Source organism: Bicyclus anynana, chromosome 14 (assembly GCF_947172395.1).
Source record: "Bicyclus anynana chromosome 14, ilBicAnyn1.1, whole genome shotgun sequence".
NCBI lineage: Eukaryota > Metazoa > Arthropoda > Insecta > Lepidoptera > Nymphalidae > Bicyclus > Bicyclus anynana.
In genome coordinates this window covers 192,869-219,558 of record NC_069096.1, presented here as the reverse complement: position 1 = coordinate 219,558, position 26,690 = coordinate 192,869, and the positions used below count along the sequence as shown (strand labels likewise).

At 42.1% G+C, this 26,690-nt stretch overlaps 1 protein-coding gene across 2 annotated transcripts; it reads left to right on the top strand.

The window, feature by feature from the left end:
- The first annotated feature begins 211 nt into the window (after positions 1 to 211).
- Positions 212 to 22,818, top strand: LOC112056374 (glucose dehydrogenase [FAD, quinone]-like). Of its 2 annotated transcripts, XM_052885461.1 has the most exons (5): positions 212 to 489; positions 3,531 to 3,631; positions 16,010 to 16,114; positions 16,182 to 16,312; positions 16,665 to 22,818. In XM_052885461.1, exons 1-5 carry the CDS (start codon positions 473 to 475, stop codon positions 18,246 to 18,248), a joined length of 1,938 nt encoding a protein of 645 aa, XP_052741421.1. In that variant the 5' UTR covers positions 212 to 472; the 3' UTR covers positions 18,249 to 22,818. The 2 variants fall into 2 exon arrangements, with proteins under 2 accessions (XP_052741421.1, XP_052741420.1); XM_052885460.1 differs by lacking the exons at positions 212 to 489; positions 3,531 to 3,631 and having other exon boundaries at positions 13,126 to 16,114.
- Positions 22,819 to 26,690: the final 3,872 nt, after the last annotated feature.

Sequence of the window (26,690 nt, the reverse complement as noted above, 5' to 3'; positions counted from 1 at the left end):
AATTAATACAATAAACTGTTTTTGCTAAAACAAAAAGTAAATATACTTGATCGTAATGGTTAGTGGCAGCAATAAACATAATGAGTAATAACCCACTAGCGCCGGGGCGGGCGGCGTGGCGGGCGCGGCGCGTACTTATGTACGGACAGGATGTTAAGTTTCTTCTGACAGTGAGTGCGAGCGATTGTTGTGATGTTAATAAGGAGTTCAAGTGAGGATTGACTCGAGTCGGTGGTCGAGGAGCGCCGCGACCACCTGTCGTCGGCTCACGCGCGAGCGGTTCACTTTGACCACTTTACTTTGTGATATTCACGAGTACTTCGTGTACGCTTTAGATATCTTCTAAAACTTCTCTTCATCTTACTGACAAAGTTACTGTAATTATTTTGGATCTTAATTTTTAGTGAATTCACGAAGTCGTTTAATTCATCTGATAGGTTCATTTTGAAAACGGGAAAGTTTGTTCTGAATTATGGATGATGTGAAGAGGTATGTTTAAAATTATCTATTTCTAATTGTAATGTAATTTTTATTCATCAACAAGTGAACATAGTGACTTCGCCTGACGTTAAGTGGCAGCACTGGTTGTACCTGATTGTGTAGGTGCCGTAGGCCGGGACTTCGGCTGTAGCTCTAAGCTGCAGTAGGCTATATTGGGACTTCAACGGCGTGACGCGGTCACCGGGACTCTCTAAACCTCTGCTCACAGGGAGGTTCTTGTCGTGTTTTAGCCTTTTTTTTTACACGGCATCGTACCGGAACGCTAAATCGCTTGGCGGTACGTCTTTGCCGGTAGGGTGGTAACTAGCCACGGCCGAAGCCTCCCACCAGCCAGACCTGGACTAATTAAGAAAATCTCAATCTGCCCAGCCGGGGATCGAACCCAGGACCTCCGTTTTGTAAATAAATTGAAGCCTGAGTGTAAGCAGAGCAGTAGCGAGTCTGTTGTCACCACGGTGTCGGTTCGAATCCGCAGTCGGACTGTGAAATATTGACTTTTTTGAGCTGTAACGTTGTAAAAAAAAAACATTTTTCTTTCTTTATTAATTTTTGTATCTTCTAAGATACCCATAACAAGTAGGTGGTGGTGTTATCCTGTGCCTACAAAAGCACGGTAAACGTCGGTTTTGGTCATTTTAATTATTATTTAACCTTTTAAGATGCTTTAAAGTCATCATTGAATCGTTGATAATTGTAGCTAGGTAAGAAAGCTCGAATGACCTCTCTTATATGAAGATGATGATGATGATGAAAGTTCACGATGAAACCGTAGTGCCTACACTAAACTTTCTTCTCTCTGTTCAATCGCAATCCTAATACCATATTAGAAACTAGCAGATTTGATATGTTTTGCTCCATAACCTTCCAGTGAAAGTCCCATTAAAATCGAATCAGCCGTTCAAGAGGAAAGCCCAGAGAAACGGAAAGACATACAGACTTTTTTTATTAAAACCGGGAAATCTGAAGAAAGGTCAAGATTTCAGTTTTCACAATTGTTGTAAAAATTCCTGAAATAAATTTTCCCCCGTTCAATTTGTTATAAACAAGAGCGCCATAATGTATGATGTACCTACGAGTTGATAATATGGTGTACTTATACTTGGCATCTTCGTTCGTAACGCTTCCGATGGTTCGCGCGGGCCGGGGGGCGTGTAGCGATGAATGAAAAACCCACGACTGATGCATCTCCCTTCCCCGCACGCACGATTTCACACCAACGCAGTGTTTCCCCCCGTCGCCCGCATATCATGGGAGCGTCATCACCGAAGTTGCCAGACTGTAGCAGGGTGTGGTGTCGTAGAGCCGCGCCGCTCCACTCCGGGAGTTAATTGCACGGATCGCCATTAGGACATCCATTAGCGAGGCCAACAACATAATAAAGTAAAATGTAATTAAATAGGTAATTATCATCTACAATTATCCTATTAGAACATTGGAAGATCAATCATATGAACATGCTTGGTAATTGGTTTTTTATTTTGTTGTAAGATTAGGTATACTCGTGACGGCTTTAAGTTATCACAACAAATCGACCGCCTGAAAATTTTCCAACAAAGTTATCACTTCATTTTAAATATCTTTGTTTATTTTTATTAAATAAACCAACCTTATATAATAAAAAACATATTTACAAAATAGACTAGTAGATACTATTTTTTTTAAATGTAACATTTAAAAAATCTACTAGTCAATTTTGACTAAGCCGAATAGGCTGATCATGATCCCAAGCCACACAGGCCATCGCGGCAGTGTCACGTTACAAAAGTTAATTTCTTACAAAACTACACAGTTTAACATGTGAACTAAAAATCAAATTAGACAGTTTTTCGAGATGAACAACTTTAACAACTTTAAAGTGTTAAAGTTCGTTCGTTCTTAGTTTTAAAAATTTTCCGTGAATATAAAAATGATTCATATCTTTATCAGTTTTTTATAATAGACAAATCGCACAGCAGTGTGGCAGCCGAGTTTTGAAAATTTCTACAGTATCGCACCGGCATGTGTGACAATTTCTTCACACAAAGACGTTCCGCGCAAGTACACAGTTCATAACATTGTTGCATGCGTAAATGGCAATTCAAGTTGAAGAATGTTCTAGTAGTAGGCGTAGGTCGACCGCCAGTGAGTAGGAATGTCTAGCATTCGCTTGTAATTAACTCTATCGAAATGTGTCTAGGAAAACTACTGTGACATCACAGACTGCTCGAGGTTCGAGTAACGCTACCGAGTGACGGCTGCCTCGGTGGTGCAGTGCCTGTGGAATCACGAGTGCCTGTGGATTCATATCCCGGTCGGGCGTGAAATACTGAACTTTTATTTTTTTAGAAAGATTCAGTAAAAGCTCGAAGTTATTAATTTATTTACATTAACACCGGCACGAAATACTTCATTATAACCTCCAGTTGAATTTTAATTATAGCTCGATTCTGCAAACACCAAACATTGCACAACTTCGGTGATTAACAAAGGCATCAAGCTAATGTTGTGCTACCTCGTGCAGTATCATTTTGTTTGACTATAGACGATAAATATTCGATATTATTGAAATATTTTTCAATAATGAAAACATAAACCGTTAATTCACAGCTGTGAAATTGTTATTTTTTAGGATTGCCAACAATTTACTGAAAACATTACAACAAATTCAAATCTTGTTTTAATTTTGTGAAACCCAATATTATATTCAGTATACCTACCTATATCTAAGAATAAAGTGGATGTTTGTTCGGTGAATCGCCCTAAAACACAGAAAACATATGTACAAGTACAAGTAAGAAAGGAATGGTTCGAATGGAATTTTTATATTTTTTCATATTTGAACTATCCATTTATCAATTAACGCTAATTAATTATAACATCACGCTGCGGCCAATAAGAGCGGAGCATCACTGAAAAGTGTAGCAATAACAGTAACAAGTTATTCAAGGCCGTGGGAAACACCATGAACAAAGAAGACTTCCTTAACAATCTATTGCAAAATATGTGGACGTTGTGACATCAGTCAGTCAGTATTAAAACCATATTATCAGTTCGCGCAGGTGGTGGTTGCGCAGCGCAGGGCGCCGCCCGCAGCCCCGGGGCGCCGCCGCCGCCCCGCGGAGCAAGGGCCTGCGACAGACAGTTCTCTTCGGTAAGTGACACACCATCATCTCCTTTCCCTTATCCCACTGTTTGTGGTCGGCGAAACATATCAATATTGTCCATTCGTCGCTATCACTCGTCACCTCATCATCCCCTCCCTTTACTCACATATCATCTTTCACACACTCAAACCACCTCTCCTTCTCCTTCCTCTCCTGACTCCTCTTGTGTCCTTCCACTTGTAATTTCAATATTCTGCTTGAAAAATGTCTTTCATCGATAAATAACACACACACAAATCGACAATGTTGTTATTTATTAAATAACAACATAGTTATTTAATAAATAACAACATGTTAAATATGTTATTTATTAAATAGCTTAATACATACATAAACCATACAGTAATATGAATCTTTGAGCTGTGAACATGTGCACATAAAAGTAGGTAGACGAACATAGAGAAACTACATATACCGAAGGGTTCTCTAAAGGCAACATGACCCTAAAAATATAACAAGATCAACGACTCCAGAGCCCGCATTTTCCGACTCACACATTACCTACATTACAATTTGAAAATAGACGTACCTACCTACAGGGCCGGACCGTCCATACGGCGAACGGAGCGGTCGCTCCAGGCGCCAAATCCTAGGGGGCGCCGAAATGGTAAAGACAAGATCGAAAAGAAATTTATTTCTTTTCGATCGTCTATATTTAAAGCGAAGAGATGAACGCGACGTGCGCGAATTTACTTCTAATAGAGGCGTCTTTCTTTACCTATGGTGCAGGGAGTGCGTTGATTTTAACCCGGGTATATACAGGTAATAGAGGGCGCTAGGGTGATGATTGCACCCGGGCGCTGCGTGAGCTAGAGAGTCTTTACTTATAGTGCATGGGGTGCGTTACACCCGGATGTCGCGATCTCAGGGGCGCCCAAGCGCCACTCACCGCGCGGGTTTTATAGGTACTAGGGGGCGCTACGGTGATGATTGTACCCGGGCGCTACGTGAGCTAGAGTCTTTACCTGTAGTGCATGGGGTGCGTTACACCCGGGTGCCGCGATCTCAGGGGCGCCCAAGCGCCACTCGTCGCGCGGGTTCTATAGGTACTACTTTGGAACATTGGATCCTGGTCGTGTCCACTTTTTAGACTGTACTTTTGTTTCTGGAGTTAAAGTAATATACTCAGGTTTTAACCATGGTCACAAAACATACAAAAAGTATCCGCCTCAAACAACTCCAAGCAGTTGCGAAAATTCGTCAGTCGATCACGTATTTGTTCAACTCAAAGAAGCCAAGGCGATTATGTGATGTTTGCCTTTTGTTGAGATGCCAATAGTGTCAGCTATCTTCCTAAAAGTCAATCTATCTATCTATCTATCTATACTATAATAAAAGAGTAGAAATCGAGTGTCTGTACTTTGCCCAAATTTAACTAAAATCAAGTTAGGGCAATTAGAAATGAGCAATTGAATACGAAAACATTTTTTTTAATTTTCTTGTCTGTCTGTCTGTCTGTCTGTCTGTCCTTCTGTCTGAATGTTCGCGCTATTCTCTGGTTCTACTGGACGGATTTTGATGCGGATTTCACAAATTAGATTAAGCATAGTCCAGGGCAACATATAGGCTTTATTTCATTAAGATCGGATATATAGCAAAAAACGCGAACTTTATTATACACCGGCCTTCGGCGGGGGGTTTGTAATAGGGCTTTCGACCGTGGCTATGGCTGGGCATTTTACCCGAGCGCAAAAATCGCGCGGCCTTCGGCCGCGAACTTTATTTTGAACCAGCCTTCGGCCAGGGGTTTGTAATAGGGCTTTGGACTGTGGCTATGGCTGGGTATTTCACCCAAGCGCAAAAAACGCGCGGCCTTCGGCCGCGCACTTTATAATATACTACTATATCATAAAAAAGTTTTCATTAAATTAAAAGCGAAACATAACATCGTATGTGCTATCTTCTGATCAGTTTAAAGGCGGTACCAAGTTAGTGCTGTGTTAATTGAAGCCGTATCTGAAAGAAGTGTCTGAAAATCCAATTAAAATCTTTATGATTTAAACGGCTTGAATGGAATCGAAATCGAACGGTCGAATTGAGAAACCTCCTCCTTTTTTTGAAGTCGGTTAAAAATGTATGTATGTATGGCTACGAACTTTTCAAACGTCCCTAGTATATAATGTTAGGAGCAAACAGGAAAGGCGCCATAATTGGATCTCGCTCCATTCTAAAATTTACCTCGGTCCGGCGCTGCCTACCTATAGGAGCTACAAAAAGATACGAACAATATGCTAAAAGGCAACACAAAGGTAAAGGCCAAATCGAAATAACGAAAACATTAGGTATTTTTAAATCCGATCCCATTCCATATCAAAGTAACAACGGATTCCTACGTATTGTATTACGAACGTTTTTGCTTTGCAGAGCTGGCGATGGCTAGACCTTCGGGTATAATATTATAAAGCTGAAGAGTTTGTTTGCTTGAACGCGCTTACCTCAGGAACTACTGGTCCGATTTGAAAAATTCTTTCAGTGTTAGACAGCCCATTTATCGAGGACGCTATGGGCTATATAATATTAGGGGTTAAAGTATGAAATTTCCGATTTGTACTGAAAATCTAAATTGTATATTTTTTAATCTTTAACAAATTTATTTGATCAAAATAGTTACCATTATACATACATTGCTGCCATCTAATGGGAAGGTCATTAATACCTTTGCGATAGAACTCCGACGATCTAGACTGCACAAACTGTGTGAGAGCATTTTGTACTGCCTCCTGGGAAGAAAACTTCTTGTCACGTAGATAATTGTCCAAATCACGAAAAAAATGGTAGTCCGTTGGAGCTAGGTCTTGTGAATACGGAGGATGACGAATAGTTTCTAACTGCAGTTCCTGAAGGGTTAAAATGGTTTCTCGTGCTGTGTGAGGTCTCGCGTTGTCGTGGAGCAATAATGGTGAAGATCGATTCATGAATCGGGGCTGTTTAACTACTAGTTTTGTCAACATGTTTCGGAGTTCGGCACAATAGACATCTGCCGTTATTGCTTGACCAGATCGGAGAAAACTATAGTGAATAACACCATGGTGAGACCACCAAACAGAGCACCATTAACTTTTTATTGGTAAGTTTTGCTTTAGGACACTGTTGTGTTACAATTCGATCCAATATTCCTTCATTTCTGTACCGGGTCAACAAGGCAACACAAGTTTCAACACGCGTTTCTATTTGCAGATCAGTGAAATCATGAGGCACCCATTTTTCGTATTTTTTCATTTTATTGATTTGACGCAAGTGAGTCAATATTGTGGGTAAGGTAACGTTAAACCATGCCGCTAATTCCTGGGTAGTTTGACTAGGATCGGCTTCCACTATCTCTCTTAATTCATCGTTATTCATCTGTGTGGGCGGTCTTCCTCGTGGCTCATTCTTTAAGTCGAAATTTCCATCACGAAAGCGTTTAAACCAAAATCGCACGGTGCGTTCATTAGTAGACCCCTCTCCAAACGCAGCATTGATATTGCGGGCTGTTTCTGCCGCGTTAGTTCCGCGTCGGAACTCGTATTCAAAAATCACTCGTATTTTCGCAGTATCCATCTTTCTTGTCAAAATTGAATAACAAAAACAATTGAAAGCCGATATTCAAATGTTTCACATTTTTTAAAAAAAGAACATCATAGAAACCATTTGAAAAAGTTTCATTCGAAAACCTCAAACCATGAAGATTCTATGTCAATTCAAAAAACCTATTGCAATAAAACGGCAATTTCATACTTTAACCCCTATTATTATCTCCGTATTCCTACGGGAACGGGAACCACACTGGTGGCCACAGCCGCGTGGCTTCAGTTAGTCTAAGATAAAGTACTTGCTAGTGTATAATTATGTAAGCGGCGATCTGTAAAATTCAGGTATTCCATACTATGCCTAGTCAATGTATAAAATACCGGGGACGTTCCGGCAACGAAATATAAAATATTTTCTTATAACTGGCTAATAATGGCTGTATGACTCTGGGAAGCTAGAAACTTGGTTCACAACAGTAACTTAAATTGGTGACATGTCACAAGATAGCTACTAACATTTTTTAAAACTCAAAGTTTTAAAAGTGGCTACGTCAGAAGACTCGTTTCGTCGGCCCCTCATTTAGATTCACCTTGTCGACTTTTTGGTTTGGAGTTTTACAAATCACTCTAGCGGTAGGTCAGACAAGACCGCGTCCAGTCGAAATTACACAAAAGTGAAGATGAACCTATGAACCTATTACATACTACGTGAGTTCTCTCTCTTCTGTAGAATACCTAGGTAATGTAATTAGTAATTTTCAAAATATTTTCATTTTGTTATTTTTAGAATATTTTTGGTACTTTTTTGAACTTGAACAGTGAAGGACTTTCCATACAAACTTTACACCCCTGTTTCACCCCCTTCTTATTTAATTTTCGCGACTAAAAATATTCAATAACTTTTTACTTAAATCGTGCCAAGTTTTATTTAAATTCATTCAGTAGTTCAGCGTGATGCCTGGTCAACATTAAATACGGACAGACAGACAGACAAAATAAAATAAAAAAAAGCTTTGGCTTCAAGATGCAATGCCCTCCAACTGAAACTTTCAAAATATCTTCAATGTACAGAATTTGACCTGTTACAGTTTCAATACATTTCACACAATGCCAGAACAATAGCATTAAAACGCAGTTGCTTTTTAAAAATACGATCAACATTTTATCATTTTAAAGTATCTAGAAAGGTCAGCCGATTATTTCCATGAACCATTGTCATTAAAAAAGTCATCAATTTCATAGTATCGTCGAAATAATAAAATATTTCACCCCCAACCCTCACCGGGCCGCCGCGGCGCGAACAACCCCCGCGCGGGATCAGTCCGCGAGCGAAGGATAATAAATGACTAGCTACGAGATACCAAATTCACTGTTGTTAGGTAAACAGACGTTTTTACATAATAACAAACATCCCCCCAATTGAGATTCCGGCGTAAAGCGTAACACGCAATACCCTCTGGAAATGTGCGGCGAAATATTACGTTACAAAAGATGCTATAATAATATGCCTCTCTCGATAATTAGCTCTCTTGTACGAGTTCGCTCCGAGCGCGTATTTAAATCTACTTCGTGTTTGGCGTTTTTCATGTCCAATGTAGGTAATATTATATCACGTTGGGGTTATTCAATTTTCACAAATTTCGCAGGTACCATGCATTTTCCGGGAAAATACGTAATCTAGATGTTAAGAATAACCTGCTCTCTCTCCACTGAAAGTCCCAATAAAATTTGTTCAACCGTGCCAGTGAATAGCCCGTATAAAAGGACAGATAGACTAAAAAATTATTAAAGTTTGTTTGTGTTTTAGTAGGTACACAATAACATATTATTGTGTTATTAACTAATCCTATCATCATCATCATATCAGCCGATGGACGTCCTGCAGGACATAGGCCTTTTGGCTTGGGACTTCCGAACATCACGATCCTGAGCCGCCTGTATCCAGCGAATCTCTGCGACTCGCCTAATGTCGTCAGTCCACTTGGTGGGGGGTCAACCAATTTGGGGTCTCATTTTGTTTAATAACTATAATCACATCAAAAAACACGGATATTTTGGAATCACAGACAGATACTTATTTTTTTTATTTATGTGTGTGGCCAACTGACCAAAGCTTCGTCGTTGTATAAAAGCTGTATGAAAGTCAGCCCATGCTTTTGCTTTAGTTAAGAAGTGCAGGCAACTATGGAGTGTGGACTCTATAGCTGTCGGAGGGCCAGATCCTCAATCGTTTGTAATAAAGCGTTATTGTGACATTATATTTTCTTCAGTATAATATGAGAAATCGTGTCCCCGATCCCTGGGTGCCAGCTTAGCGTAGTTTCCTGCTCAGATTTTCTCTATTCCGAGGCTTCGTGGAAACTTTCGAAAAACACTTCTTAATCTCTAGCATAGGTTCGCCACGAATTTTTTTGTCGGGCGAAATGATTTTTCATGACATGAAGCAGAACATATACCTAAAAAATCACGTTTTAAACTCGGATTATACAATAAATTGAGTGCTACGGGCTAGTCGTAGTTACTTGCCCGCGGTAGGAGCGTGCGCTGACAGACTTTTGGCTTTTTAGAACGACGAAGGTCTGGCGGTCACAGACTCTTAGATTAAAACTTACGAGTATTGCTACGCGCGGGCGATGCATACATTTGTCGGTCACCGGTCTTCATAGTTCGCACACAGTTACATAAATGTACAGTGGTATTTAAATAACTTTAATGAGGCTTAATAATCTAAAGAATACGCTACTAGTAGATAAACTATGTAGCTAACAGATAATAGGGGATTATAATAAAGAATTGCATTTTTTCAAAAATAGATGTTTTTCAGATAGTGTTTTATCATGGTACCTACGGCAGAACACGTGTAAAACGTTTTCAAAAGTCCACAACGTCCGCTCACGACTCACGTGTGTACAAAACGTTAATCATAACCAAGAGTTCGTCGGCACGGACATGAGGAAGCTGTTGTTTGCGACTCGTGCGATACACCAGCTCGGAAAACACGTTAAGTGTCATAAAAATACAATTCCGCGGCAAGCTTCCATTATAAAATTTTAAATTGGATAACAGTTTTTTGTAACGCCATTACAGACCTACTGAATTTCTTATTTTTCCGTGTTTAAGATGCTTAATAATAATAATAATAATAATTTAATGGCTACACGAGAGATACATCGGTGGTTTATGATCCATCAGCGAGCAAGGCGGAAACAGAACGGAGGCACTGAGCCATATCATTAATTATTTGTACGGAGTGCGTGAGGCTGAGGTGGCGGCGGAACATCTGCATACTTTGCCTTACAAGCCTTACAAGCGCTGGCCGCTGACTGAGTTGCAATGTGTCACACTGTATATGTAGGTATAATTATGTTATTTTCTGTATATGGCACTCGCGGGAAGTAGGCAGCTCTCAACGTCTATCTCGTACGAAGTCTTCTAAATTCTACGTCGCCTTTGTCCAGTGGTTAGTCTACGTGGCTTTGGATCAAGAGGTCTTGGGTTCGAGTTCTGGGCTTTTCTTTCGTCCAGACAATTTTCACGGAGTTGGGACGTTGTTCGTATCATTTTTTTTCCATTTTATAGACTAAATCAATATTATGTATATTGATTTAGTCTATACACACAGCCAGTACACATACCTACTAATTTTTTTCTTTCTAGTTTTAACAAACTCGTGAGTTATCTTGAGTGAGTTAGTGAGTTATATTTTTCAAGATTTTATTTTACGACTTTGTTCACATTTTAAATGTTCATTTTCAAGTCAATTTACAGCTTTCTAGTAGCAATAGTCTTTGCGCTAAACCGCGGACGGACGGACGGACAGCTGAACATGACGAAACTATAAGGATTCCTAGTGGACTACGGAACCTTAAAAAGAAACGGTAGGTTGTGGTACAGGAGGTCCAGAATTTGAACCAAATAGAGAATTTAATTAAATTAATTCCCGCTGTCTATACTCACATCAAACTACGCGGTTTTCATAGATAGGAATAGTTTTAGTGGTTTATACGTCGAGCTTATCATTGTTTTCCACGCCGACGAAGTCTCAGACTTTGGCGGGGCTGAGGCTTTGAGGATTTTCTGCTTTTCTCTTAATACATTGGTTTGTTTTACTTTGTTTGAAGCTTTTTGTTTTTTAAATGCCTCAAACAATTTGCAGTCCAGCCTGAACCACCCACTAAACTTTTTTCACACGCTAAGCTAATTTTTTTTATTTTGGGTACTTTATCGATAAGATGACAGTCGCTGTGGTTCAAATCATTTTATTACTCACTTCGGCACGACCAAAGAGTTCTCAAGTCGAAGCTGTCATTGCAAAACTTAGAAATTCGAATTCCCCAGGACCCAACGATCGACTCCAGATTGATGCAGTTATACTGTCTGGGCAGCAACGTGACCCCAATACTTTGTTATGATATAAAAAGTCAAGCCAAGTAGCCAGCGAACGTTTAATCAGTAGTTAGCTGGAACTTAATTGAAAAAGTTTTATTAATAAAGCGAGGTGTCTGCTCTATATTAAAATGCTTTAGTAATATTTTTAAAAGTCGTTAGTGACAATATGAAGCGGCGGCGCGCGGCGGTGGAACGCCGGAGTGTAGCGAAGTTTGCATATTTAGTTGTCGTCGGCACCAACTGGGAAATATTATACAATACTAGCGGACGACCGCGACTTCGTCCGCGTGAAAATTGATTGTTATCACCGCGTCGCAACGACTTGCGGTACGGACGGCTTCAGGGTGCTCGTGGCGTTCATGCCATGGGAACTTAGTAGAACGTGAAATCTTTATGAAGCAGCGCCATCTACATCCTAGATTTAGGATTCCAGGATAGTATATTCAATTACTTATGGTGTGTATGTATTATAATATTTTTAGAGATTTAAACCGTGTAAGTACGGAAAAAAACCGAATAAGAATTATTTATCCTTTGAATTTTGACGCGTAATAGGAAGAATGTGTTTGTATTTCTAAAGCAAAGGGATTATTAAAGAAAGACAGTAAGTGTACATTTCAACGATGTTCCACGTAGTCATTAGGGCTAGTGCTGCATTACAAAGGTACGATCTAATAATCCTGAGTTCGAGCCCGGGGGTAACAATGGAAAACTTTTTGTCTTTTTTTTTATTTTCTCAATTGGTTTCTTTAACTATTACAAAATCAAAAATCTCTCTCCTTTACAAAAAATATGCATTATTATTTTTATAACATAATACTAAAAATACCGTAGCTAGTTACTAGATGGCGCTATCAAAGGCATTTCGAAAAAGTTAGAGTAGCCTATCTATTGCCAATAATACACTGTAATCTTTGGTGGCGTTCGAGCTGTCCACATCTCTTGTTGTGTAATTCTTTATGGGTTACTTGGGACAGGCGGGGAGAGTTTTTCAATTTTACACAGTCATATTAACGAGTTAACGATTAACGTTAACTTGCGTTAATTTTTCCGAAATGTAACGCTTTAACGTTTAACAAAGCTAACTTTTTTTGTAGAAGATTGAACGATTTTTGTGGTGGAACGAAATTAACAATTTGATTAACGATGCCCAACTATGCTAATACCCTGCGATATGTGCCATACCTAGAAAAAGGTCCCAACACAGCATATTGCTATATGCTCCCCATAAGCAAAGGACATACATACAGCACTGATTTTCAGTATTATGGTCTCAAAGTTTCATCTGAATTCATTCAGTAGTCTCAGCGTAATGCGTGATGATGAAAAAAGTAAAATAATAATAAAGTATTTTTATGTCTTCCAACAAAAAAAATCAAAATAAGTATGTACGAGTATATTCAATAGCGGACCGGTCAAACTTTGCTTTTACTTTTGTGTACTTCTTCCCTACCCCTACTCTACCCTACTCCCACCATATACCTACCCTACCCTACCCCTATCTTACCCCTATCCTACCCCTACCCTACTTCTACCGTACTCCTACCCTACTGCTACCCTTCCCCAACTCTACCCCAACAAGTAAAGTAATAGCTTTGCGAGGGTATCTACTAGGTGCCCTAAAGTTAATTTTGCTTAGAAGATTTGGTGCGTCTATCTGGTTTCTCAGTAATTTGTATAAGAATGTGAGATCTAATAAGTCCCTTCTTTTATCGAGCGTCAAAAATCTAAAGTGCCTTATACGGTCACTATATGAGACGACTGTTTTGTGAATATTTGCTGTATAAGATAGATGCCACATAAATCTTTTTTGAACACGCTCCAGTCTTAGATAGTGGGTAGCATAATGTGGTCGCCAAACCACACTGCAGTACTCTAGATGAGGGCGGACCAGAGAATTGTATAATATAACTTTAGTATTGAGTTGCTTGAAGGGTCGGCCTTGACGCATAATAAATCCTAGTAATTTCGATGACTTTTTAATTACACTGTCCATATGATTAATATAAGTTAACTTGCGATCTAACAGAACACCTAGGTCTCTGATGAGGTCTACTTCCGTAAGCGTTTACCATTGAAGGTGTATTGCGTTGGTATGATGTTACGATTACGTGTGAATTTGATATGCACACATTTGTTTAGATGAGTTGCATACCATTTGATTTGCACCAAGTTGATAATCTTTAGATATCCTTTTGTAATATCGGAGGTCGAATCAGACATAGTGCAAATTGTTTTTGTAAATTTCAAATCATCCGCATACAGATAAGGTGAAGAATGTTCAAAACAATAAATAATGTCATTCACAAATACGTTAAATAAGATTGGCCCGAGGTGGTAAATTGTTTATTTTTTAATTTTTAACAAATTTATTTAATCAAAATAGTTGCCATTATTATCTATACATTGCTGCCATCTAATGGGAAGGTCATTAATGCCTTTGCGATAGAACTCCGACGATCTAGACTGCACAAACTGTGTGAAAGCATTTTGTACTGCCTCCTGGGAAGAAAACTTCTTGTCACGTAGATAATTGTCCAAATCATGAAAAAAATGGTAGTCCGTTGGAGCAAGGTCTGGTGAATACGGAGGATGACGAATAGTTTCTAACTGCAGTTCCTGAAGGGTTAAAATGGTTTCTCCTGCTGTGTGAGGTCTCGCGTTGTCGTGGAGCAATAATGGTGAAGATCGATTCACGAGTCGGGGCTGTTTAACTGCTAGTTTTGTCAACATGGTTCGGAGTTCGGCACAATAGACATTTGCCGTTATTGCTTGACCAGATCGGAGAAAACTATAGTGAATAACACCATGCTGAGACCACCAAACAGTTACCATTACCTTTTTATTGGTAAGTTTTGCTTTAGGACACTGTTGTGGCATTTGACCTGGGGTCAGCCATTTCATTTTTCTTTTCCGGTTATCATAAAGAATCCACTTTACATCACATGTTACAATTCGATCCAATATTCCTTCATTTCTGTACCGGGTAAACAAGGCAACACAAGTTTCAACACGCGTTTCTTTCTGCAGATCAGTCAAATCATGAGGCACCCATTTTTCGTATTTTTTTATTTTATTGATTTGACGCAAGTGAGTCAATATTGTGGGTAAGGTAACGTTAAACCATGCCGTTAATTCCTGGGTAGTTTGACTAGGATCGGCTTCCACTATCTCTCTTAATTCATCGTTATTCATCTGTGTGGGCGGTCTTCCTCGTGGCTCATTCTTTAAGTCGAAATTTCCATGACAAAAGCGTTTAAACCAAAATTGCACGGTGCGTTCATTAGTAGACCCCTCTCCAAACGCAGCATTGATATTGCGGGCTGTTTCTGCCGCGTTAGCTCCGTGTCGAAACTCGTATTCAAAAATCACTCGAATTTTCACAGTATCCATCTTTCTTGACTAAATTGAATAACAAAAACAATTGAAAGCCGATATTCAAATGTTTCACATTTTTTAAAAAAAGAACATCATAGAAACCATTTGAAAAAAGTTTCATTCGAAAACCTCAAACCATGAAGATTCTATGTCAATTCAAAAAACCTATTGCAATAAAACGGTAATTTCATACTTTAACCCCTATTATAATACGTAATATAAAATATAGCACTCCCCGATAACGTAGCCACAGTAGATTACTGTGACGTAGCATTCTACTGGTGAGAGAATTTTTAAAATCGGACCAGTAGTTCCGAAGATTACCCCTTACAAAGAATTGTCACAAAATTAAAAACGTTACCTCTTTATAATATTAGTATAGATTTATTTTTAAGTTGTCATTATTTCCACGCAACATAGAATTAACTTTATAATTCATATATTGAAATTCCAATTATGTAATAATTTAAATATTTATAATTCATACATTTATATTCAAATTTTAATTATGTAATCACATTTTACAATGATATTAAAACTACGTACCTATCTATAATTAGTTCAGGCGTCGCAGAATTCGTCCGAATCGTCGAATTTATTAATATTTCATAATATTTATTAAATTAATTTGTTCTTAGACCGATATTAATAATTAGTTGTAGTTTAAACATTTTTAAACTATTCCAATTTGTTTAACTAACTGTATTTTTTTGAACTAAGTAACTCAATTAAATAAGGATTAAAAATAAATAAGTATTTTACTTTTTTTTATTAATCTATACTTATAATAAAACTGTAGCAGGTCCAATTCTGCACATTGAAAATATTTTGAAAATTTTGAATCATACACAGCGCGTGGCCCGACACGCACTTGACCGTTTTTTTTCTAAATTCTCATTGATATTATGCGGGAAGTTTTTTCGTGATTTTGTATAAAATAGGTAAGTTTATCAATGCGCTGTTCTGCGCGGGACCAACGGCGCTCAGAGGCCTGGCATTGCGGCGACAGAAACTATCAGCTGACCAACAGAGGTCGCTGGGCGAGGCTCATCGCGATTAGCTTTATAGTGTTGTGTGTTTGTCCGTCAGCGCTGGCGGTCGGCGTCGCGCTGTGGGCCGCGGGCCTGCCGCGGGGGCTGCGCGGGCTCGGCGAGCGGCTGGGCGTGGCGCTCCTGCGGGCTGACTCCGTCATCGGTCAGTTGAGTTTGTTGAGATCTGAGTGCGTGTCCAATTATAAGTTAATCATTATTTGAATGTCCAGACGGCGAGGAATTCGACTACATCGTGGTGGGCGCGGGCGCGGCGGGCAGCGCGGTGGCGGCGCGGCTGGCGCTGAGCGGCGCGCGCGTGCTGCTGCTGGAGGCGGGCGGGCAGCCGGGGCTGGCCAGCGAGGTGAGTGGAGTGTGGAGCCGGACACTTACACTGCGGGCGCTGAGCGGCGCGCGCGTGCTGCTGCTGGAGGCGGGCGGGCAGCCGGGGCTGGCCAGCGAGGTGAGTGGAGTGTGGCGCCGGACACTCGCACTGCGAGCGCTGAGCGGCGCGCGCGTGCTGCTGCTGGAGGCGGGCGGGAAGCTGGTGTGACGCGAACACTTATACAGTGAGAGCGAGTTCACATCGGGCGTTTTGTTGGGCGCGTGCTGAGCGCGGTGGACCGTGTGCGTACGCTTCGAACGTCCGCTGAACGCGACGCCGAGCGCCTGACGTGCACTCGCCGCGAATGCCACAGAGTCAAGGTGTTCCGCAGATGCCCGGCGCCGCGATGTCGCTGTCCGCCTCGTCCATCGCCTGGCACTACGACACGCTGTCCAACAACAAGTCGTGTCTCGGCAGCGTGGGCGCCGCGTGCCGCTTCACGCGCGGGCGCTGCGTGGGCGGCTCCACCGGCCTCAACTACATGATGTACACGCGCGGCAACCGGCGCGACTACGACTACGGGCTGCCCGGCTGGAGCTGGGAGCGCCTGGAGCCCTACTTCCTGCGCTACGAGGGGCTCTACGACGCGCGCCGCCTGCCCGCGGCCTCCGCGCGCCACCACAACACGAGCGGCGTCGTGCCCGTCGGCTTCTTTGGCGACTCCGCCAACCCGTGGCACGAGCGCGTCGTGGAAGGGCTGGAGGCGCTGGGCGTGCCGTACAACCCCGACGTGAACGCCGCCTCGCAGATCGGCGTGTCGCAGGTGCTCGGCTACACCGCGGGCGGCGCGCGCGTCAACGTCGCGCGCGCCTACCTCGGCCTGCCGGGCGTGCGGCGCGCGCTGCGCCTGGTCACGCACGCGCGCTGCACCGGCGTCATCATCGACGAGCACAACGTCGCGCGCGGCGTGACGGTCGCCGGGGGCGCGCACGGGAGCCTGCGGCTGTACGCGCGCCGCGAGGTGGTGCTGAGCGCGGGCGCCGTGGCTACGCCGCAGCTGCTGATGCTGTCGGGCGTGGGGCCGCGGGAGCACCTGCGGCGGCTCGGGATCGCCGTGCGCGCCGACCTGCCCGTCGGGGAGGGCATGGCGGACCACGCGGTGTCCCCCGTGTACGTGCGCGTGGACGACGAGCGCGGCGCCGCCTCGCCGCTGGCCGCGCTCGGCGCCAAGGGGCTGCAGGCGGCGCAGTGGCTGGCCGCGCGGCGCGGGCCGCTCGCCTCCATCGGGCTGACGGACGTGACGGCGTTCGTCAACACGGCGTGCTACGACTTCGCGCGGCGGCGCCTGCTGCGCGACCGGCCCGAGTGCGAGCTGCCGAGCGTGCAGCTCATCCACGCGTACGCCGAGCGCGGCTTCGGCCGGCTGGCGCGCGCCGCCGTGCGCGACATGATGGCGCAGCGCGACGACGTGTTCGAGGACGTGTTCTCGGCCAACGACGAGAGCAGCTTCGTCGTGGTGTCGCCCGTGCTGCTGCAGCCGCGCTCGCGCGGGCGCGTGCGCCTGGCGAGCGCCGACCCCGCGGCGCCGCCCGCCATCGAGCCCAACTACCTGGCGGACGAGCGCGACGTGGCGGAGCTGGTGCGCGCGCTGCGGCTCGTGGAGCAGCTGGTGCGCGCGCCGGCGTACGCGCGCCACAACGCGTCCGTGCTGCGCGTGCCGGTGGGCGCGTGCGCCGGCGAGTACTGGGCGTGCTACGCGCGCCACATGACGCAGTCGGTGCAGCACGCGGTGGGCACGGCGGCGCTGGGCCGCGTGCTGGACGCGCGCCTGCGCGTGCGCGGCGTGCGGCGGCTGCGCGTGGCGGACGCGGCGGCGCTGCCCCGGCTCCCGCGCGGCAACACCGCGGCTGCCGTGCTGGCGCTGGGCGAGCGCGCCGCCGACCTGCTGCTGGAAGACCGCTGGCGGCTGAAATGACGGCGCGCGGACGGTTCGTGGAGATGCGCCTGGCGGCCTGCGGGGTATCAGCAAAGAGAGGAACGAGCTGGATGACGGCTTCATCTCTGTGTTAAGGATTTGCGAAGGCCACGGTCTAGAGGTTTCGACCGACCCTGCGTTTTCCGCCGCTACCATCCAATATCCATTCAACTTCCTGGGAGCAGTACACATCGGTTTTTGATTTGATTCGATTGGCAGGTAGTTCGGGCTGGCAGCGGAATCTCTCCCGGACATTATTGACACCCACCGTTACATCACCGCTGTGAAATGTTCGTAAAGTTTACAATTTCAAGTAGTCCACAGCTAGCTCTGACGACTCTATACAAAACAGAATATTCGTAATACTGTAGACACTCCTCCCACAAACTATGAGGAAAATGTTTTCAGATGATTGCTTTCTTATGAAACAAATACTTGTGTAATTTTTCCTGAAAATCTATCTTATAATTCTATTGAGTATTCTTCAGTACAAAACTATAGCAGGTAATTTAGTTTATTATAAATTAGAAAATGAGTCTATATTTATCTACCTACATTTATTATTGTTTCACAAAAACATGTGTTCACAAAAACATACATTTGTGATTTGTTCATTAAGAATAAAATAAGTATTTAACTACTCTAGACCTTATGTAATAAGTATTATTAAAAACAAAAACAAATATTTATTACTATGCCGAGACACAGAAAAACATAATATGGCCGAGAGTAGGTATATTTTGTAGGTAGTTAACCGACTTCTTTTAGGTACGATTAATATTAAATAGGAGTAGATGCACGTAGATGTAATTTTTTTGTTGACCATGAAAATTATCAGTATTAGTGTGTTATTATAACTATTTATTTTCTTTTTAATGATCTTGTGTTATTTCGATCGATTATTATTTTTAGGTTTGGATAAAGATGTGTGGATAAAGAAAACTCTTTCGTGCGCCTGCTGTAGGACTGACACCAACAGTTTCACTTCAAATCGAAAGTTCAGTCGACCACGCATACGGACATCGTTTTGTTATTTACATTCATTCTACAGACATTCTACATTTCAATTTTATATTATTATACACTAACGGACGCCCGCGACTTCGTCTGCCCTTAGAATTCTTTAATCCAGCCCTTACAGACTACAGTACTATCGCTGTAAAAATGGAGTAACTTCTCTCGTTTTGCCGACAGTTCCCTTTACTGCTCTACTCCTATTGATAGTAGCGTGATGAAAAGTACCCATACTATAACCTGCCCAGGAGTATGAAGAATATTGTACCAAGTTTCGTTAAAATCCGTCTAGTAGTTTTTGTTTCTATCACGAACATAAAGACAGACGAAAATTTTACTGATTGCATTTTTGGCATCAGTATTGATCACTGATCATCCCCTGATAGGTATTTTGGAAATAGATGTACATTGTACGTACATCCTCATCCGAACCTGGACCCTAGACTTATGCCGCAGCCACGATATGCTCGTCGCGCTGAAATGAAATGCTATGCTCGTCGCTGCCGGATGAAATCGGACTGAACATTTCAATCATTCAAAAAAGAAAACTTTATAAAAAAGCTCAGCACTTCATTTTCTGACCAAGAACTCGAACCCCGCGCCTCGTAATTTGAAGCAATATGAACTAATCACTGGACCAAAGAGGCGGTTCATCGTCGTTTTGGGACCCTTTATGACGTAGGATCGGTGCAATATTTACCTATTTTCCGCGGAAACCTGACAGATGTGTGAGGAGGCGCTACACAGTCGCACCAGTGGGATGTCGGAGGGAATGTCTATTTGATTACACGCTCGCAAATAAAATAGCAAAGTCAATTTGATCGCGTCACTTACTAGCTCGCTCTCAGCTGAGTGTCGCTGCAGGCGCCGCGCTCACAGCTGTAGCTGTAGTAGGTACCTACCTAGCAGTGGCGAAGAATGGCATTTTGGCGAAGGTAAGCCGTCTCCAGGAATAGGAAATTCATACCGCTTAATACAAACTCCGGTTTCTCATACATCCATACATATTCGTTACAATGATAAATGAAATTTTTTAAAAGGTAACCCGACGGGAATCTGCCTGTATGGACCGCCAAGTGGTTAGCATTCTGGTACGACGCCGCGCTGAAGCCGGCAGTGGTACGGGTAGAAAAAACTTGTACCTCTTCTAAGTGAGTCCGCTTCCATCTTAGACTGCATCGTCACTTGACATTAGGTGAGATCGCTGTCTAAGTTGTCGTTGCATATTAAAAAATAAATATCCAAAGCATGGCGTCCGTGTTATCTACCATTATGATATAAGTGCGCTAAGTTGAAAATTACAGTCGCATATTTATATTGCAGCTCGAGCCGAAGGTGAGAGCTATAGTAAGGAAGCAGAGGCTGTTATTATCAAAGCGCACGTATGTCATATGACGTTTTATAACACATTTGCGAGGAAACGCACTTTGAACACACTTTTTGAAAACGAATTTGCATCTTTGCCTGTTTTTCTTATGATGACATTTTTATACGCGCACATATAACGAAGTACGCACACCAGCGTTTGTTTTTTTTTATACAAATGCACCAAAAACAGCCAGATAATAAAGTAAATTAATATTTTTGTGTTTCTATCTACATGGTTGACATTTATTGTCAAAATTATTGAAATTAAAGAATTAAATGGCTTTTTATTATATTTTATCTCACAAAGTTAATTTTATTTATAACATTTTAAGCACTTTTCTGACATGAAAACTCTTTGCCAAGATTTAAAAAGTACCGTTTTCGCAGTTCGATTTTAGACGGATGACCAAAGGTTTTATATTACATTACGGCACATGTGCATTTTACTTTACATTACAGTACATGTGCTTAATGAGATAATTTATTACGATATTGAAAATGGTGAAATAAGCGATACTTTAACGATAAAGTACATTATTAGGTAAAATGTTCTCTGAGTAACACACAAGTAGTGAGGCCCTCGCTCCGAGACGCTGTTTGACTAAGAAACTTTGATGAGCGCACTTGCTCCAGATAATCTAAATATATATTGCGTTTTGATCTCGAAGGGTCGTTTATTTAGGGGTTATGTTGCGGGTGGAAGGTGGAGGGTGGAGGGGCACGTCGGGGCAGAGTCGTACTGCAAGACGGTATAATGTTTCACGAAGATTTCGACGATCCATACAAAATTGCTCTACTATTTATAAACAAACAAAAGAATAATTATCCAAATCGGTTTAGGCGTCATCGAATAATCGCGTAACACCTGCCGAAGGGGTTATATTTAGTGGAGCTATCAAGTGTCTGACAAACGTTCTGGTGAATCAAAGTATCTGACACTTTTGATACTGCTTCAGAATATTAATATTATTATATAAAAAGCCAGCCATTGGCATTTAAGTTATAAAACTTTGTTTTACTTACCTTTCTCACTGGTACGTGCCCAGGTGTCACAGAGCAAGTCTCCACAAACACAAAGGCGCAGGTTTGACGCACATGAGACGCTACTGAACACGCAAGTTTTCATCGTTTGAGAAATTGAGATCTGTCCGATGGCACTGGGATCTTGTTCTGTTACTTGTTAGCATACTTATTAAACTTGGCAAAAAAAAATAGGCACCCAGTTTGATCAGGGTCGCTGAAGCTTTCTCTCAAGCAAACTGTGGTACATATTATTATGTATTCTGTGCTGTTCTTGAGCATATTATGTTTTCTGTGGCTGTGGCTAAGTTGCGATCCTACGGTTTAGCGCATAGACAATGAGGTTTCTTTTATAGCATATTTTTGTTGCTTACGTTACCAGAGAGCCCTAAGTTTTTAATTGTAATTAGAGGTTCGATAATATTTAAAAAATAATTTTAGAATATTTCATTAATGAAAATGAAACAAAGTATTTATGTAAGTAGATATATGATGTAAAATGCATGCTAATTACAGCATTCAGCGTTATAGCATTCATTAGTCAATTAACACTTCGTTTTTAATATAAAAAAATAATTATCAATTAACACTTCAAAAAAAATTGCAATTAATGATTAATGATATATTAAATGTATACCTATCTATAGTTGTAACCGACCCACGATCATCTGTCCGTCGCTAGCACGTGTTGACATAGTCTACTCTTCCAAATTGGGCAAAATGTGGCTCGGACAAGGTAAGACAAGGATTAACTACTGCTGATTGTACTCATATGGCCGGGCCGGGTGGACCTGTGCCCACCCTACAATGGACCTGTGCCCACCCCAGAATGGACCTGTGCCCTCTCTAGAATGGACCTGTGCCCACCCTACAATGGACCTGTGCCCACCCCAGAATGGACCTGTGCCCTCTCTAGAATGGACCTGTGCCCACCCTAGGATTCTGGGCTACCGATATGGAATTTTATTATGATACTAATAATAGATTTAAGGCCCACCCTAGGAAATAAACCTAGATACACCAAGTTAATTTATAAGTTAATGTTTTCTCATATTCCAAAAACAAACATTTGGAAGTTCAGGCAATTGGGTCGGTTTTCATCTTTAGACAAGGAATAAAATCAATTATTTCATGAGGTAGGTATTTATGACAACTTTATAAAGTCAAAGTTAAAAATAATATTGTAATCCTAAATTGACTCTAAATTGTCGGAAAATTACTTTGTACATTTCTTTGGTCCGCTGAACGCTGCCGTGTTTCCACTCAACGGGACGGAGGAATTACATGATGTGATGACAAACGGAGAGATTATCGTACCGCGTTATCCAGCTGCGCGCCGCTCGCCCGCCAGTGAAGGCCTCATGCCCGCCGCACACCGGCGGACGGTGCAGGAGAGTCCATGAGTTCTGTCAGCGGACGCACAAGAACAATCCTCTGTGATGCAGGTAGTGGTGGCGCTACATCGAACGTGAAACGTCTTACAGATCCAAAACTTAAAGACCTGTTAATAATTATAATTTTTTTAATTTTCAAACTCTTTTTTTTTTCTTTTTACTGAAAAAATACAATAAGGAACCTAAACTAACTTATCCTAATAACTATACAAATCATGTCCGCGTGGAATGGTGGCAAATAATACTGGCTGCTTTTCCGCGCTGGACAGCCAGGCTGATCCTTTGCGCACCCGTCGAGGCAACTAGCCGCGGTGAAATGATTCGGTGACTTTTTTGGCACTGCAACTCCATGGCCCAAGGGTCTCCACGGCAAAAGGTACAAATATATAACTCTCAGTGAGGTATACTTGTGCCACTTACCCTGAAACCGGTAAGTGTAACCTTTTTCTGCTGCGGCTCCCGGTCTTGATTCTGTCTCCAATTAATTTCTTAATTATCAAGATAAGATTTTTGCAGTAAACCAAACCCCATTTTATTTCTTAAACTAAAATTTAAAGCGAAACTTGATTTCTTTCAAATATAATCTATCTACTAGTACATGGCGTTCCGATTCAAATAACAACTTGTTGTGGTACAGTTCACAATAGTTATCTTCTGCCACTTTGTAATTACAGTGATATTATAATACATTGTTTTTATTGGTTAATTTTAATAGAGTGGTTCTATTTTAATAGACTAATAATAACGAATCCTGTGCCGTCCCACACCCGCAGTGTGCGTCGGGCATATCTCACTCGGCAGAGTACCCGTCGTAGGTACACGTGTCCTTTTGCGCGGACAAATCGTGAGTTTCCCAAAACTGATTGGATTAAGGCATTAACGCTCGCGCGGGCTGCGGGGAGGGGGGCGCGGGCGAGGGTTGAGCCGGAGACTCACGGGCGAGCTGTAACGTAACCGTTGCTTGTAACACCACAATGAGCAGGACGCGGCGGTGAGATCAAAGGATGTTCGCAGTGTGCTCGTGATGGTTCACAGGTGAGGCGGGAAGGCCGTTGCTGGTTGCGCTTATTCGAACATTTAACAAACGAACAGTACGGATGCCTCATAATGAGCGATCGAACAGAAGACAGATAGAGGCATACAGTACAATAATCCAGCGAAGTGCTTTTATGTCCGCTGCACAATCGCCACACATTGCGCTCAACATCAGTACTACGAATACGAATGCGACTCGCAGTTGTTATTAGCAGTTGGCACACTCTTAAGGCGTGGATGTGGTAGCGCACCTGCGTAATCTAAGAACTCGGTGAATGTATTAGATTTGTGACAGATGCAACTCGTGAATGAGTATTGTCAGACTGCGAGGCTGCAAGGAACTGGAGCACGCCACTGCGTGTGCTCGCTCACAGTAGCGGCGCGCCTGTGAGTACGGGCTGTGTGTGACGTCACCCGCAGACGAGCAGCACTTCCCGCGGCCTCCGTTGACTAAATTCAAAAAAGAATATATTTCATTATAATTATGAAAGGGACATCGAGATTCCGGATCCACAAAAACCCCTAACTACCACCACCACTATGAGCAATATCTGTTTTAACCTATAATCGTTTATATTTTGTTGTTGTCGATGTGGTAGATAATTAATCTATTGACGGTCATAACAGCCTGGTCTCCTCTCAGAATGAATCCACTAATCTATCTTTGGGATACACTCTTTGCAGAACATTGTGGAGACCTCTAATACATGCAGGTTTCCTGGTGACATTTTTGTATCATTAAATCAAGTCATATTTAATTAAATTACTTAAAAAGTAGACATTATTCAAAAAGCGCGGAGATCTATCCTGGTTCCTCAGAGAAGGAGGCTGAAATGTGACCGAGTGGCTCAGAGCCAGGACTTCCTCCAGGAAGATATTTTAATGTTTCCAATTTTTTGTTGCACAAGCTACGAATCACGAAAAAATTGGAAATATTAAAATAAAATAAATTGTATTACAGTGCCGTGTGTCACTGTTACCTCTAACACGACACAACGGCGGACTCGACCCTCGTTACGTCAGATTCACCCAAAATTATGAGATTATATAACATTATATTTTATTGTTTCATTTAAAATTTGATAAATTATATGATCGTTAATATTATTTTGTTGAATTTGGGACCACTTTTGAAGATAAATGGACAGGAAATGTTCCATGTACTTATATAACAGGACATTATATATTTAAGTAGACACGCAAAAGAATAAGGCAAGCAATATAAATGGACAGGTTTAATTACTTCAGACGACACAGGAGCAGACCACCGTGAAGTCGATATAAAGCGAGCAAGCGTCCGCGACACAGTGCAGCGTATCAGTCTGTGACGGTGGACAAGTGACGGCCCTAATTGACGCCCTCGCGCGACCGGCGACCGGCCCAGTGTTACCAACACTCCAAAATATTTATCCCTAAAGTTTGTGTCAAAAACCCCTAAAATTGTTAAATTTATTATTGAGTTGTCCCCCTAAAAAATATAAATTCATAATAATTTAGAAATAATATGCTGTTATATGTTTCAAAAGTCTATATTTAATACAGACAAAATATTACGTCTTTATCTGAAGATTCAGATTTTTTGAAATCATACATGTTGACAATGAATTTTAAAATTTTTTTTATTCGATGAAAATTGCCGCCAGTTGCCTCAGAGTGGTTGTAGAATAACGTATTATATGTCGTTATAAGTCGCTAGGTCAAGAACGAAATATGAAAATTATCATCAATTTATAAATATTAAAGAGTATGACTCTTTAATATTTATAAATTGATGATAATCCCTGAAAATACCCCTAAAAATTTCATTTCTCTTATGTGCCCCCTAAATCTGGGGGGAAAACCCCTAAGTTGGGAACCCTGGACCGGCCCCGCCGCGTCTAGACGACGACGTTAGGCCTTGGTATAACGGTCGAGTATAGTCCATCGACTAGCCGTGTTAAGAAAACATTTCTACCTTTATTAGAAAAACACTAATTCGATTCTCGCGTGTGTTAGCACAGATTTATTCAATCTGAATAACGAGCCCGCTATTATATGATAACAATAAACAACGATACAAAATCGATTATAAAATATTTTATTACTTGTAGACGCCTCTGGCATCTCAAGCCAAACGAAAACCTTGTGCTAGAAGTGTATAGGAGAATAGTCGAACCCAAGACTGAGATCTTTCAAATTAAACCCCAGCCTCTTAATCGTTGAAGGATCGAGACCTTACTTATCATTATCAAATTCATTCCGTAGTCTAGGTGAACAAAGTCAAAGCGAAAACTAGTTTAATTGAAAAATAAAATAAAAATGAAAGTAAGGCTGAACGCGTCTGGCGGCGCCATTGCAGTTTTCTTTAGAAGTAACGTCTGCTAATAGTATCAGAAAGCCACTTTACAGTTTCTTTGTTAAATGCCTTTCGCGGAAATTGCGGCGCGCGGACATCCGCCGCGGCGCGCGGAGCGAATGGCGCGCGACTCACGGGGCGAGACTCGCACGCGCCCGCCTGCGGTGGACCGCTCCTGCTGACACAAAAGGCACTGTGACTCAAGTCATGAAGATGACCTAGGTCCTAGGAAATACGCCAAGAACTAGTGCCTTCTCAATGATTCGGATTGTATGA

Excerpts from the sequence above, each read along its gene's own strand:
- LOC112056374 (XM_052885460.1), top strand. The coding sequence starts at position 15,874 with ATGCGCTGTTCTGCGCGGGACCAACGGCGCTCAGAGGCCTGGCATTGC. Across the intron at positions 16,115-16,181 it reads GCGGGCTGACTCCGTCATCG|ACGGCGAGGAATTCGACTAC; the intron begins GTCAGTTGAGTT and ends TTGAATGTCCAG. Across the intron at positions 16,313-16,664 it reads AGCCGGGGCTGGCCAGCGAG|ATGCCCGGCGCCGCGATGTC; the intron begins GTGAGTGGAGTG and ends GGTGTTCCGCAG.